The sequence below is a fragment of the Vicia villosa genome, linkage group LG3 (assembly GCF_029867415.1).
Source record: "Vicia villosa cultivar HV-30 ecotype Madison, WI linkage group LG3, Vvil1.0, whole genome shotgun sequence".
In the NCBI taxonomy this organism is placed as follows: domain Eukaryota; kingdom Viridiplantae; phylum Streptophyta; class Magnoliopsida; order Fabales; family Fabaceae; genus Vicia; species Vicia villosa.
In genome coordinates, this window is record NC_081182.1 from 213,763,870 (window position 1) to 213,778,942 (window position 15,073).

The window sequence follows — 15,073 nt, forward strand, 5'->3', positions numbered from 1 at the left end:
ACATGTTTCTGGACGAGGCTCTGGCGACCAGAGTAGAGAGAGACTGGAATTGCGTTGATGGGTACATCACTTGGTTCTTCACTGTTTCACACCCCTACATGGTCCCCGATGCAGAGGGATCACCGCCCATACCATCTCATCAAGAAATATTACAGGAGCAGTAGTCTCAGATAAACCACACTCAGGATGCGCTGCCTTCCTGTCGTCAGATAGTTGAGATGGGGCGGAGAGACATTGAGCCTGGTTTCTTCTTTGAGGGGTTTGGTGTCAGGCTTATTGGGAGATGTTGTATTTCTGTGAGCGTCTTTCGGTGGCGAAGGGGATTGTGGTGAATACGTTTTGTGAATTGGAGGTTTTGGCGGTTAAGGCGGTTGAGGATGGTGCGTGTTTTCCGGATCGGGAAGGAAGCCATCCTCCTGTTTACTGTATTGGACCGTTGATTGCTGATGCTCAACAGCCAGGTCAATTGACTCAACTGCTACTGTAATTTTTTGGTATGAACACATACACAACTCTCGGACACAGATGCTGACACTGACACGTCGACAATGATAATAATTTTAAGAAATGAATAAATTGAAAGTAATTACAAATGTGTATTACAGAGGTTATTAGAATTTGCTTAAATAAAAATGTGAATAATGAAACTTTAGAATGTGCTTCTAAATCTAGAAACTTTTGAAATTCAACTATTAAGACATGAATGGACTGACTACTAGAGCGAGATATAAAGGATCTAAATAGGAGTATTTACGAATTTAGGTCATCTAAAGTGGTTAAAATGAGAAAAATCAATGATTTGTTATTGATATACTACTCACTTTATGCCCTAAAGTGAGTAATACATTCTATGAAGAACGGATTCTGACACAGACACGAAACACAATAGGAACACTCCAACGCCGATAATATAAAAAAATGTAGAATATACATATATATGATAATATTTGACTCTATGTAACCATCTATTATTGAAAGAGTAAAATGCCTTTAATCTTTCATTTGTCAATATTGCTCAACACATGTTTAACGTTTTTAGATATGTGTGAAATTTGTTCAAAAATATATAAGGTGTGTTGATTTTGAGAAAAAAATAATTTTAATTTAAAACATTTGTCTAAAATTGCCCAACACGTGTCGTATGAGTGTCATACACTAATTCAAAAAGTGTCGAAGTAAAGGAAAGTAAACCATTTTTTTGGAGACACTTGTCTGAATTTTCCAATACGTATTGTACGAGTGATCCCTTTTGCTCATCCAATTCCACTCAGTAACATAGATTTGTTACCTTAATTTTCTGGGTTCTATCAAATGTTGATCATTGGATTAGTGTAAGGGTCAAGAATATTTAGCAAATAAATAATCCAACCTGTAGACTGAGTAGACTGAGTTGTATTGAGTCACAAGTATTCAATTTGATATTTTGAACTACATAATTTAAAGTGTAAATTTGCTGAAAGCTGTAGTTTGAATAATATCCATCAATTATCAAACTAATAATTGATATTTGATGTACACATATAGTAAATCATGTGTGTTTCCTCAAACCTTCGATATTTTCACATCAATAACCAGTTGGTTTAAATGCCAACCTTACAAGTATTTATAAAATAAGTTTATATATTTTTGTTTATCGAAAATTTCTTATAAATATAATTTTATTGGTATTCATGAATAAGTACAAATTGGTTTTGTTTACACTTGTGTTGTTAGTTTGTTCATCCTGAAATCAGTTTATTATCTAATGCAGTGAAACTTTGGACCACACAATTATACATGTTATGTTATTTGAAAGATAGATTTTCTTTGTGAAAGATCCATCGTATATTTGGGTTGCGCTACTTATGTTCATGTCATTACACTTTATTTTTCTATTAGTCATTATTTTGAAGAAGAGACTCCTCTTATTGTGTGTGAAGCATTAATATTACACCGACATCCTTTACAAAACGAGTTAATATATTTTGAGGCTTTACCAATACCTCATTTTGGCAAAAAAAAAATTGTATGCAAAAAACTAAGAATACAAGAGACTCGTAATTCTTTTGCAATAATGCATGATTTAGATTTGAATTATTTGGTTAATTTTTTTAATTGTCTATATATGTTGAGTAAAAATATGTAATTCAAGTGTTGTAATCGATTAATACGGGAGTGTTATTGGTTACAACGAGTGGAAAAGCACTTATGCAAAAGGAAAAAGCAGCTTTGGAGTTGCGTTAACCAGTTAACAAAACAGGTTAACCGGATAGACCTCAAATTAAGATTTTATGATTGTGTATGATGTAACCGGTTAATAGTTTGTGTTAACCGGTTACAACCCTGGGTTTTGGATTTTTCTTGTATTTTTGTTGATGTATTTTATGTCCCAATTATTTTGTAATACTTGCATAAAGGCCTTAGAGACATCATCATCTCAAGTTAATAAAAATTATCATTTTTACCCTTATTATCTCTCTCTCTCCCACTCTCATTATATCCTCTCTCACCATCTCTTTCTCTGCATACTCCATAGTTTACCAATTGTGTGATTGTATACTCCAACATTTGGCATCAAGAGCCTGGTTTTGTTACATAAACATTTGTTGTACAACATGAATTTTGTCTCCAATGATAGAGTCCTTATAAATCTACTAACGCTTAATGCGAAGAATTACGACAAATTGTGCAAGCAAATGAATGTGTTGTTTGGCTGCCAAGAAGTTCTTAAAGTGATCAAGAATGGGGTGAATCCTCTTTCTGAATGTGCACAACGGATGTACAAAATATTTCGTAAAAAGAAGAAAAGAAGAAAGATTACAAAGCATTGTTCTTGATCCATAAATGTGTAGATGGTGACAACTTTGAAAAAGTTAGCGATTGCGAATCAGCAAAGGAAGCGTGGGAAATCTTGGAAAAAGGCCTATGCATGGGTTGATAAGGAAAGGTGGTGAGGTTACAAACTCACAAATGTAAATTTGATTTAATTCAAATGGAGGAGGATGAGAAAATCAACGATTATGTGATGTGAAATACTCGATTGGTGAACCAAATCAAGTCGTTTAGAGAAACTCTTTCTGAGCAGAATGTTGGGTCGAATAACTTGTGTTATTTGACGACAATACTTGACAACATAGTAATGGCAATTGAAGAGTCAAAGAATCTTGCGAAGTTGAGCAAAGATGAGTTTCAAATATCTCTTAAGGATAATGAGAAAAGGATAGAGGAGAGAAATGACGACAAGGCAAAGGCGGAGATAGCTTTGCAAGTATGGTTCAATGAAAAGAATATGAAGTCAGAAGGAAAATGGCCCATAAAGAGTAAAGAGAATTTTCAAAATTTTGATGGAAAAGAGTCTCAAAATTCAAAAATTTCGACTTGTCAAAAGCGTGAGAGAAGTTGCATAAAAAATGGTGGTCAAGGTAACTTTAGAGGCGAAAAAGGAAAGTATGACAAGAGTAAGGCACATTGCTGCAATTGTCAAAAGTTCAATAATTTTGCAAGAGAATGCAACGCAAAAAAGAGGGAATCTCAAGGAGATGAATCCAAATTTGCAAGGCCATAGATGGATGATGATAATACACTTTTGGTCATGATCACGAGAGGTGAATGTAACAGTAATAGGCTGCAGGGCGACAATAGCAGTTCCAGGAACGCTGCAGAAACGTTTGCGGAAGAAAATGCTATGGTGACTGTGAGATAAGGAGCCCAGTGCAACGAAGAATGGTACTTAGATTCTGGTTGTTCTGCGCAAATGACGGGGAAGGAGGATTTATTTGTCAGAATTAATCAAGACACAAAGAATAAAGTGAAATTCGCGGATAACACCAATTTAGCAGTCAATGGTGTCAGTGATGTTTTGATCAGGAAGAAGGATTGTGGATATTCCTTGATCAAATATGTATTGTACGTTCCTTGAATCAAATTTAACCTTATAAGTATTGTCCAATTTCTTGAGAAGGGCTACAAGATTCGCATGGAAGACAAGACTTTGTGCGTTATGGATGTAAACAAAGTTTTGGTCCTTAAAGCTCCTATGACTGCCAATATAAATTTCAAGATTGAGTTGAAGGTTATGGAGCATGAGTTTATTGCTACTGTGGCAAGTCGAGAAGAGTGGTTGTGGTGTTATTGTCTTAGGCATCTCAATTTTCGAGATCTAAACACATTCCAAAGGAACCGAATGGTAACCGTGTTACCATCCATCAGCATACTAGTTAAGATTTGTGAAGATTGTGATCAAAGGAAGCAACACAAGGGTTAATTCAACAAGGATGTCGGTTGTAGAACCAAGCATCACCTTGAGGTGGTGCATTCCAATGTGTATGAGTCGATGCAAGGTGATTCGTGTGGTGGCAATAGGTAATTTGTCACTTTTAACAACGATTATAGTAGAAAGATGTGGACATGCATAATCCAGAGAAAATATGAGGTATTTGAAGTGTTTAATAAGTTCAAGTCCATGGTTGAGCGGCAAGGCGGTCACAAGCTCAAAGTTCTTAAAACGGATGGTGGAGACGAGTATGTCTCAAATGACTTTGGGGATTTTTGTGATGAAAATGGGATAATGCATGAGGTAGTACCACCATATACACCACAAAAAACGGTGTTACCGAGAGAAAGAATCTATCGATTATGAACTTGGTGAGAAGCATGTTAAAGGGAAGAGTTGTGGGGAGAAGTGATATCCATAGCTTCCTATTTTGTTGAATATGTGTCCTACAAAGAGGCTTGATAAGATAACATCGGAAGAGGCATGGTTTGGATTCAAATTGAATCAGAACAATTTAATAGTTTTCGGTTCTGTGGCATATTGACATATTCTGGGCCAACTTAGAAAGAAGTTGGATTACAAAGGGGAGATGATGATACTTATAGGGTATCACCATACTGGAGGTTATAAGTTGTTTGATGTTGAAAACAAGAGGATTGTGATCCTGTGGGATGTCGTAATCGATTAATTGAAGCATGTGGAGTAGTCTGTAATCGGTTACAGGTTGTCGTTAACCAGATACATGTAGGCATTAACCTATTACAGAAAACCATTAACTAATATTTCACTTATGGCTGAATCTGAGCCCGTTAAGACGAAAAATGCCTTAAGAGATCGAAAGTGGATTTTAGCTATGAAGAAGGATCTGGAATCAATTGAGAAAAATAATACTTGGGAGTTAGTTAATGTTTCGAAAGGAAAGAAGTCGATTGGTATAAGTTGGGTCTATAAGGTGAAGGCATATCCCATGGGTAAAATAATAGAGCATAAGGCTTGATTAGTTGCAAAGGGATTTTTGCAAAGAGAATGTATAGACTTTGATGAGGTATTAGCACAGGTTGCTAGGATCGAAACCATAAGGTTAGTTGTTAGTATTGTAAACTGAAACAATTGGCCTATCTACCAAATGGATGTGAGGTCCGTGTTTTTTAGCGGTCCGCTTGAAGAAGAAGTGGTGTAAAATAGCCCCCTAATTTTGTTGTGAAAAACCAAGAGGGAAGATTCTACAAGTTGAGAAAATCGTTCAAGCAAGCTCCAAGAGCTTGGAACAAAAGGATAGATGATTTCCTAGTTGAGGTTGGCTTCAAGAAATGTGTGTGCGAGCATGGAGTTTATGTGAAGACAAATATAAGTGAAGGTGTGATCATTTTTTGTCTATACGTAGATGATTTGTTGATCACTGCCAGCAACGAGAAGAGTATTTGTAAGTTCAAAAGTGAGCTTATTAAAGAATTCGATAAGGATATATATGCTCTTAAGATATTTAAGAAGTGTGATATAGGGCATTGCAATGCTGCCATTACACCACCTGAACCAAGATTACAGTTGTCCAAGAATGAAGACGAGCATAATGTACACCCAACTTAATATAGAAGGTTGATTGAATCATTATGTTACTTATGCAATATGCGGCCAGATTTGGCGTTCAGTGTTGGTATTGCGAATAGATTCATGGAGAGACCAAAGGTGTCTCACTTGAGAACAGCCAAAAGAATCCTAAGATACGTCAAAGGGTTTATTGGTTGCAGAATTCCCTTTCCCGCAAGGTATACAGGCAAAAAATGCAATTTGCTTGATTTTATCGATTCCATTTAGTGTGGTGATAAAGATGATCTAAAGTCTACAGCTGGATACATCTTTATGTTTGGTAGAACACCAATCTCATGGTGTTCGAAGAAGAAACCAGTAGTTGCACTCTCGTTTTGTAAGGTCGGGTGCATTGCTGCTTTGTTATGTGTGTGCCAAGTCATGTGGCTAATGAATCTATTGAAAGAGTTAGGCAGGAATGAGGGTGAGGCTGTCACACTCTTGGTTGATAATGTTTCAGCTATTAATCTTGGTAAAAACCCAATTGCACACAGGAGGAGCAAGCATATTGAGAGGAGGTTTCACTATTTGAGGGAACTTGTTAGTGAAGGCAAGTTAAGATTGGGATATTGTATAAGTGAGGACCAAGTTGTTGATTTGTTGACTAAATGAGTCACAAATGATGTGTTCAAGGGGTTGAAGATGGGCATGGGCATGGGCATGGGCATGGGCATGGAAGAATTGAAGCACTTGAGTTAAGGTGGTGTGTTGAGTGAAAACATGTAATTCAAGTGTTTTAACCGGTTAACATGGAGGTGTAACCGGTTACAGCTGGTGGAACAACACTTCTACAAAAGGAAAAGGAAGTTTTTGAATTGCGTTAACCGGTTACACTTGATATTGAGTTTTATGATTGTGTCTGTTGTAACCGGTTAACAGTTTCTATTAACCGGTTACATCCCTGAGTTTTGGTTTTTCGTGTATTTTTTTGATGTGTTTTACGTCCGAATCATTTTGTAACACTTGTATAAATATCTTGAAGAAATCTTCATCTCAAGTTAATGCAAACTATCATTCTCACCCTCAATTATCTCTCTCTAATTCTCTTCTCTCTCACTACCATTTTCTCCACATACTCCATTGTTCATTGTTCATGTGATTGTATGTTCCAACATTATGGAGTAAAAATTCTTCTTCATATTTAGTTTTAATTGATTTAAACTTATTTTAATGTTCAGATTTTTCATTAGAATTGGATTTGACATATAATCTTGCCCAGAAAACATTAAGGTTGCCTTTTGTCTTCAAAAAAATGTAACCAGATGAAAAATCTCTTTTTGTCAGAGTCAATTATTTTGAAATGGAATCCCATGTAGTCAGAATTTACCCGCATCCATGCTATCAAGATATCATTAATCGTTTGATCTTGATCGTACGTCTTAAAAAAATAAATCTTTTTCTAAAATTATCAACTTTAAATAAGAATCATCCAATCTTAATCGGACGGTCAATTACATTTTAATGTGTGACAGCGCGGTTTCTTGACAGCAGACAATCTAAGTCCATTATTTAGAAATGGACTCCCCTGCCGTAGGCAATCTAAGTCCGCGTAAGTTTGAACATTAATGGGTGTTGTGCACAACAAATTTAAGATTCAAGTCCTCTGATTTATTGTGTATGCTTTATTAATTGTTTGGAGCTAAAATAAGAACCTGAAGTGAGGTAATTAGGAGGAAAATTTCAAATCAAAACTTTAGAAGATTTTCACTATTAATTGTGTTTAATTTAAATTGTGCTAATTCAAGTGGCGTAAGCCAAATATAAGTCTACAGAATTGGCCATTATAAGAATAGGTCCTTTTAAATAGACTTGTAAGAATCTCATTTGCTAAGTTGAAAATGATTTTTTTTTTTAAAATAATATGAGGTGATTGAACATTAACTCATTCATAATTCTAAAACCGGACCGGAAATAGGGTCCAACCGTCCGAGGCCAGACCAATTACACCAGTAATATGAGAATGACAATGTATCTGTAAGAATTTTTCTCTATGAAACCCAAATGCTTCCAAAAGCTTCTTCAAAAGCTCTCTTCCTGCATATTTCTTTACTCCACCCTCCAGCCCTTGCTCGCCGCCTAAGTGTTTCCTCGGTCTCAACTATGTAGCCAGTGTCACTTCCTCCAAGAGGTAAAGGTTGTGGTCCCATCATGCCCGTTGGTCTAGGCTGTCCTCCTGCAACTGTAGGTGCATATTGCCCCTGAGGAACAGTACCAATCCCGGCTTGCGAATTTTGGCTTGCATCCTGTTTCCAGAATAAGCAGTGTTTACAATCTGTACCAAAAATGTAATCTTAATGAATATATAGAAATAGCAATCCAATACTTACATCATTATCAATTTCGGCAGGCTGTGCCTTGATTGCTGCCATAGCTGCAGCTAATTCTTCGGCCTATTTAAATATTACAAGCAGCATTAACATCACAAATTGATACAAAACAGATATAGAAGAGACTGAACCCCGGTGAAGTACCTTTCGGGCTCGATTAATCATTATTTGTTCTGAATTTTCTTCTTGGTATTTAGCAATATGTGCTTCAATGGCGGCAACATGTATTCCATCAATCAAATTAACCGCTGCAGGGGGAAAAGAAGAAATTACATCAAAATAAAGACCGCTGCAGGGGGAAAAGAAGAAATTACATGAAAATAAAGCAAAAATTACCGAGTGAAACACATGTCATCATGACTAAAAAAACTTACTCATGTCTTCAACTTCCTCCAAGTAATCATTGTACTCCTTGAAAGTTGTAAAATCATCTTCCCGTTTATTGAATCTATAAATTCAATATAACATGGACCCCAAAAAAGTGAGTCTGAATTTAGAATATGATACATACTTGTTTTCTACAAAACATTCAAATATAACAGATTTTCAAAGTAATTAAGTAAGGAGAAAACTAAAGTTTGTAATATGTTATATCTGCTCAGTTATGAACTCTAAAAATGAATGATGAGACTTGGCAGATGATAATAGGAAGACAGAAAATGTCCTCCGCATTTTATGCCAATCCCACGGCTCCTCCTTCACTTAACTTTTTTATTAAAAAACTCAGGACCTGACTCTCCTTCACTTAACTAACCAGAGTGGCAAAGCATGTGTTGTCATATGTTTCATGATTAGACCCTTGAGCAATTAATCGACTTGTATTGTGCAAACTGAAACAGATTTTCTATTATATTTCATAAGTTTGTTTAAAATTTCTGTGAGAATTGGTACTGAATTACTACAGCTGAACCACATGATAAGCAAAGAAAATGAAATACTACCCAGCAGAACTACACATTCTAGGGTAGAATGAATTGATTTCATTACATAATAACTTGTAAGCTGATTTAGGAAAGAAACTGACAGCCTCTTTTGAAATCAAATCCTTGTGATTATGAAATATTTCCTAGTTTACTAAACCTACTAGTAGGAAATAGAAACAAGATTTCCCTAAATATACATTCTAGGCTATACACAGTTTCTGGCATGCATGAATTTTGCTAACTATGGTAACTTTAATTATGTTTTAATCCAGAACAAAGTGTAATAGATGATCTATCAAGAAAAATCTGCAGGATGTTTTTGAGTAATATATATGAGTAGAAACCATGACAGACATATGATGCATCTAGTATTTTTCATGTCACATATACAAAGCAAGCAAGATACAATGTGGGAAAGAAAAATATACATGCTACCAATCCTCCTCCTGATGACTATCTCCTTATATTGTGGATTGGAACTAGAGATCACCATTCTTATGCCACCAACTTCCTTTTCCTTACTTGTTCTCGCCTCAAGTTTGAGCAATAAAAAAGCTTGCGTTAGAATGAATTATGAATACTCAGTATATGAAATCATGAAGCCGAGTGAATATTAAAATGTAACAAAAACATAACTATGCAAACAATATTTGTTCACTGCACTGGTGGAATTCACGACGGCGGAGCGACTCAACAAGGGTGCAAAATATTATCATAGAAGATAAGATAAACAATAAAACATTGGAACATGAGACATCTCAAGAGGCCATTGAAAAAATCTGAAACCAAATCATATTACAATAACACAGAGAGAGAAATCTGGAGTTATTTCAGCTACAGCTACTATATGAGAAATCTGAATTTGGAACTGTTTAACTTTGTTTCAAGTCAACCAACAATCTAAGAGTGAATAGATTGAGGAATTACCTGGAAGATAAGAGAGATTTGTCGGAATCGTGAGCTGCTTCAGATGTGGGTGATTCTTCCTTCGTCTTCGTCGTGAGCTGCTTCAGATGTGGGTGATTCTTCCTTCGTCTTCGTCGTGAGCTGCTTCAGATGTGGGTGATTCTTCCTTCGTCTTCGTCGTGAGCTGCTTCAGATGTGGGTGATTCTTCCTTCGTCTTCGTCGTGAGCTGCTTCAGATGTGGGTGATTCTTCCTTCGTCTTCGTCGTGAGCTGCTTCAGATGTGGGTGATTCTTCCTTCGTCTTCGTCGTGAATCTCGTGAGCATGACCGTCTGGAATTGTAAGCGGCAGCGGCTGTTAGTGTTACGTGAATGAGAGATTGAGATGATAGCTAGGTTAAATTTGGGCTTGGGCCACGTGACTTTCTATTTTGTGACAATCAGAGATTGAGATGATAGCTAGGTTAAATTTGGGCTTGGGCCATTTTATTTTTTAAAAACTGGATGGGAGACAGACATACTGCAAGTCTGCAAGTGCATACATTCAGACTATCACTATTTTTTTAAAAATTGGATGGATTATTTTAAAAAGTTTTTTTCACCGTTTCCCTACCGTCACCGTTACTCACTCCAACACACAAAGCATCGCCGCCACGGCATTCAACTTCATCAAATCAAACTCTGTCAACGTCGAATCCAAACTCCGTCAAATCTCCCAAACCTCAGTTATTAAATCCTTCGTCATCGACTTCTACTGCACTTATGCTATGGAAATAGCTATCAAAATTGGAATTCCATGTTACTATTACTTCACTTCTGGCTACTAACAAGCATTGATTGTTTGAATAAAAATCAGATGAAGCATGGGACAGCAAAGATTGCTTGTCGTGGCTAGATAAACAACTGAGTAGAAGCGTAGTGTATCTGTGTTTTGGAAGCCGTGGATCGTTCTCGATGACGCAGTTGAAAGAAATAGCTCAAGGCTTAGAGAGGAGTGGGCACAGATTCTTATGGGTTGTGAAGAGGCCGCCAATACAAGAACTTCTTGGAATGAACCAAGTTCACGATACAACAGTGGAGTTTGAGTTGAATTCTGTTTTGCCTAGTGGGTTTATAGAGAGAACCAAAGAGAGGGGCCTGGTGGTAAGGTCATGGGCTCCACAAGTGGACGTGCTGAGCCGCGAATCAGTCGGGGGGTTTGTGAGTCACTGCGGCTGGAACTCGGTGCTGGAAGGGGTGGTTGCTGGAGTTCCAATGATTGCATGGCCATTGTATGCTGAACAGCATGTTAATAGGAATGTGATGGTGAAGGACATGAAGGTCGCTGTCCGATGTTTTTGTCTTCCAACCACTTTTCCACTCTTAAACTTTATTCTCTCTACTTCTAGGCCTGCAGTGTTTTCTGTTACATTATTCTTCATCATTATTTTATTACTATATAAGGTTAGTTATATTATCTATATATCATATATAGTATAATAGTCTCATCAATCACAAAACCCCAAGAAAGGAAAAACTATCCACCAAATCAAAACTACTGCATTTCACTTTCTCATACCATTTGTGTTGTGCTTGTGACCAAATTAACTTACCAAAGAAGATGGAAGAAACAACAACTACAGTAGTGATGTATCCAGCACCAGGTATAGGTCACATAATTTCAATGGTAGAGTTAGCCAAACTTCTCATTCTCCAAAAACAGCAACACTTCTCTATCACAATCCTTCTCACCACTGGCTTCTTCGACAATCCATCCACTGATTCTTACATAAACCGCATCTCAACCTCTCACCCTTCAATCACCTTCCACCGTTTCCCTTCCGTCACTGCACTCATTCAATCCAACACACAAAGCTTAGCCGCAACCGGATTCAAATTCATTAAATCAAACAACGTCAACGTCGAATCTAAACTCCGTCAAATCTCTCAAACCTCTGTCATCAAATCCTTTATCATCGACCTCTTCTGCACTTCTGCAATGGACATAGCTTCCGCAATGGAAATCCCTGTTTACTACTTCTTCGCTTCTGGAGCAGCGGTTCTTGCTCTCTATTCTTACTTCCCGAAGATTCATACTGAAACAACGGTGTCATTTATTGAAATGGTTGGAGTTGAAATTGTGGCGCCGGGAAATGCAGCTTTGAATGCGGTGCTGATGCCGGAAATGGTGCTTGATAGGGAAGATCCTGCTTATTAGGAGATGTTGTATATGTGTAAGCATATTTCGCTGGCGAAGGGAATCGTGGTGAATACGTTTCTTGAACTTGAAACTATAGCGGTAAAGGCCATTGAAGATGGTGCATGTTTTCCTGATCTTGGAAGAATTCCTCCTCCCATTTACTGTGTCGGACCATTGATTGCTGACCCTCAACAACCAGGTCAGTTAACTGCTACTGTTATTTTTTATATTTACTATTATTACAAAAGTTCCACTTGGCATGGATTTCATTTGATGAAAGTTGTGTGAATATTGTCCAAAACACAAACTATGACTCACTATGAAGCACGGACACGGACACTGGGCATGACACTGACACGTCGATACATATAATAATTTGAAAAAAAGAATAAATTGAACGTTATCTCAATTGTCGGTGTCCGACACTGATACTGACACGGAATCACCTTTTTTCTGAGGTGTCAGTGCTATAGAACCGACGTTGCTCTCTTGATGTTGTTCACATTTCTATTTGTTTCGATAATGAGAAATTGACATGATCTGCATCGTGTTGACATTAACTAGGGAAAGTATGGTTTGTTTATCTGCAATTTAAACTCAGCATTTTTTGTGCTGTTCTTGTTTTGTTCTTTATAATTATGATGAAGTTTTATGTCTCCTAACAAATGAAGCATTGATTGTTTGAATGAAAATCAGATGAAGCAACGGACAGCGAAGATTGCTTATCATGGCTAGATAAACAACCGAGTAGAACCGTAGTGTACTTGTGTTTTGGGAGCCGTGGATCGTTCTCGATGACACAGTTAAAGGAAATAGCTGAAGGTTTAGAGAGGAGTGGGCACAGATTCTTATGGGTTGTCAAGAGGCCAATACAAGAACATCTTGGAAAGAATCAAGTTCATGCTACATCAGGGGAGTTTGAGTTGAATTCTGTTTTGCCAAGTGGATTTATTGAGAGAACCAAAGAAAAGGGCCTGGTGGTGAGGTCATGGGCTCCACAAGTGGAAGTCCTGAGCCGCGAATCGGTCGGTGGGTTTGTGAGTCACTGCGGCTGGAACTCGGTGCTGGAAGGGGTGGTTGCTGGAATTCCAATGATTGCATGGCCATTGTATGCTGAACAGCATGTTAATAGGAATGTGATGGTGGCGGACATGAAGGTGGCTGTTGCAGTGGAGCAAAGGGAAGGAGATATGTTTGTGAGAGGAGAAGGAGTGGAGAAGAAGGTGAGAGAGTTGATGGAGTCTGAGAGAGGGAGAGACATAAGGGAGAGAAGTTTAAAGTTCAAAGACATGGCTAGGGATGCACTTGGAGAATTTGGATCATCCACAAAAGCACTTTCCAATTTGGTTCAAACATGGAATGATAATTAATTCCTTTGTGCCAATGTGGAAGGTAAAAATTTCATTTGAATTGTGGTTGCTTTTAAGTTTTATGTTATAATAACTTATGGCATGTCTGTAAAGTGTTTTAAGCTACTTTCAATAAGCTCTAAAAAATAGCTTATGATAAGTGTTTATAGTTTATATGAAATAGTTTGATTATATTTTATTTTGTTATAAAAATAATTTATGTCTAACTATTCAAATAATTAGTATTTATCTAATAAATTCTTGAGCAAGTTATTTATTCTAATAGGATTTTGGACTGATATTGAAAGAACTTGTAGTTTTGAATGCTTGTCAAATACTTTAAATAATTATTCCTTTAATCACGCATCTTGGTAAAATTCCAAAATTATTCAGAATTTGGATTTTAAAATCTCTTTAAAAACAAGTCAAATTATAAGTATTGTGTTTGAATTTTGAAATTTTGATTAATAACATACGCCTTAACAAACCATTCTACACTTAACATGTGAAACAGAAAAAATCAAAGTTAAAAGGTTTATCTTAATTTTAGAATTCAGATTATATCCTGTTATCGTAAAATACAATAACATTTTCAGACAAAGGATAAAGAAAATCATAATTTAACATAGATTTTTGGTATCACACACAAAATATACAACATAACATGACATTTCATCACTTACAGTTAGTTCAGGACGTTTCAACATTTTCAAAATATTGTTGCACGATTTTACAATTGTCGCATCTATCTCGATTATATCCTTAGTTGTGTAACGTTGAAATGTACTCCATATAACGCTTACATATGCATTTGTCTTCAGTTCAAATTTAATGAACTTGATTTTTCCTTCGTTATCAATTGAGGCTGAATGATACTCACTCTTAATCACTCTTCGATTATCTGAATAGTGCAAAAGATTCTTCAATCTGAATTTCAGATCTACGAAAAGGTGTCTTCTATGACACTAAACTCAAAAGGAAACATCACGCCATTGAAGCAAGCAAATTTCGGATCACATCTGTGTAAATAATAAACTAATATTACATACAAATATTATGCCACCATAAATGCATTGTAAGATAGAATTAAAATGTATCAAAAGATGTGTCACCATATAAATCTATATCTATGGAAGGTTTCTCTTTTGAATTTCCTGGTTCGATTAAGGAATTGATTCCTTGTACCGAAAGTCTTTCTGTCATGGTATTGGTTAGACGACGTGTTCCGTTGAAGTGTTTGTAACGTTAAAAGAGTGTCAACGGCGATACAAGTAAGTATGTGGATGAAAGAATTTCTTTTTGAAGGGAGCATAATGGATACACTCTCATTCGAGATGGGAGACTATTGAGATACAAGTGTGAATTATAAATTTCACGGTGCTTGAAAAAGTGGATGTTGAATATTTTATAAGTGAGATGACTCATATATCAAATACTTTAAGGTTTTAGGTAGATATGTGATATGTATCTCAATTATTTAAGTAAATCTTTGATATAATGTAAATATTTCTTCCCATGATGATGATCCATTATCTACCGTATGATTACTACT

The 15,073-nt window shown here is 36.4% G+C and overlaps 2 protein-coding genes and 1 pseudogene across 4 annotated transcripts; 2 read left to right on the forward strand and 1 right to left on the reverse strand.

Annotated features, from left to right (window-relative positions):
* Nucleotides 1-5,042: 5,042 nt before the first annotated feature.
* Nucleotides 5,043-6,451, forward strand: LOC131659891 (uncharacterized). The gene is made up of 4 exons (XM_058929011.1): nucleotides 5,043-5,184; nucleotides 5,637-5,824; nucleotides 5,920-6,018; nucleotides 6,149-6,451. The coding sequence occupies exons 1-4, from the start codon at nucleotides 5,043-5,045 to the stop codon at nucleotides 6,449-6,451; spliced, it is 732 nt and encodes a 243-aa protein (XP_058784994.1).
* A 1,211-nt stretch (nucleotides 6,452-7,662) lies between these two features.
* On the reverse strand, nucleotides 7,663-10,458 carry LOC131593484 (uncharacterized). Of its 3 annotated transcripts, none has more exons than XM_058865985.1 (6): nucleotides 10,017-10,458; nucleotides 9,518-9,621; nucleotides 8,541-8,614; nucleotides 8,311-8,414; nucleotides 8,167-8,229; nucleotides 7,663-8,082 (listed from the first exon to the last, which is right to left on the reverse strand). In XM_058865985.1, exons 2-6 carry the CDS (start codon nucleotides 9,580-9,582, stop codon nucleotides 7,828-7,830), a joined length of 561 nt encoding a protein of 186 aa, XP_058721968.1. In that variant the 5' UTR covers nucleotides 9,583-9,621; nucleotides 10,017-10,458; the 3' UTR covers nucleotides 7,663-7,827. The 3 variants fall into 3 exon arrangements, with proteins under 3 accessions (XP_058721968.1, XP_058721967.1, XP_058721969.1); XM_058865984.1 differs by having other exon boundaries at nucleotides 9,518-9,644; XM_058865986.1 differs by having other exon boundaries at nucleotides 9,518-9,610; nucleotides 10,291-10,329.
* Nucleotides 10,459-11,478: 1,020 nt separating this feature from the next.
* Nucleotides 11,479-13,625, forward strand: LOC131593483 (UDP-glycosyltransferase 88F4-like; annotated as a pseudogene).
* Nucleotides 13,626-15,073: the final 1,448 nt, after the last annotated feature.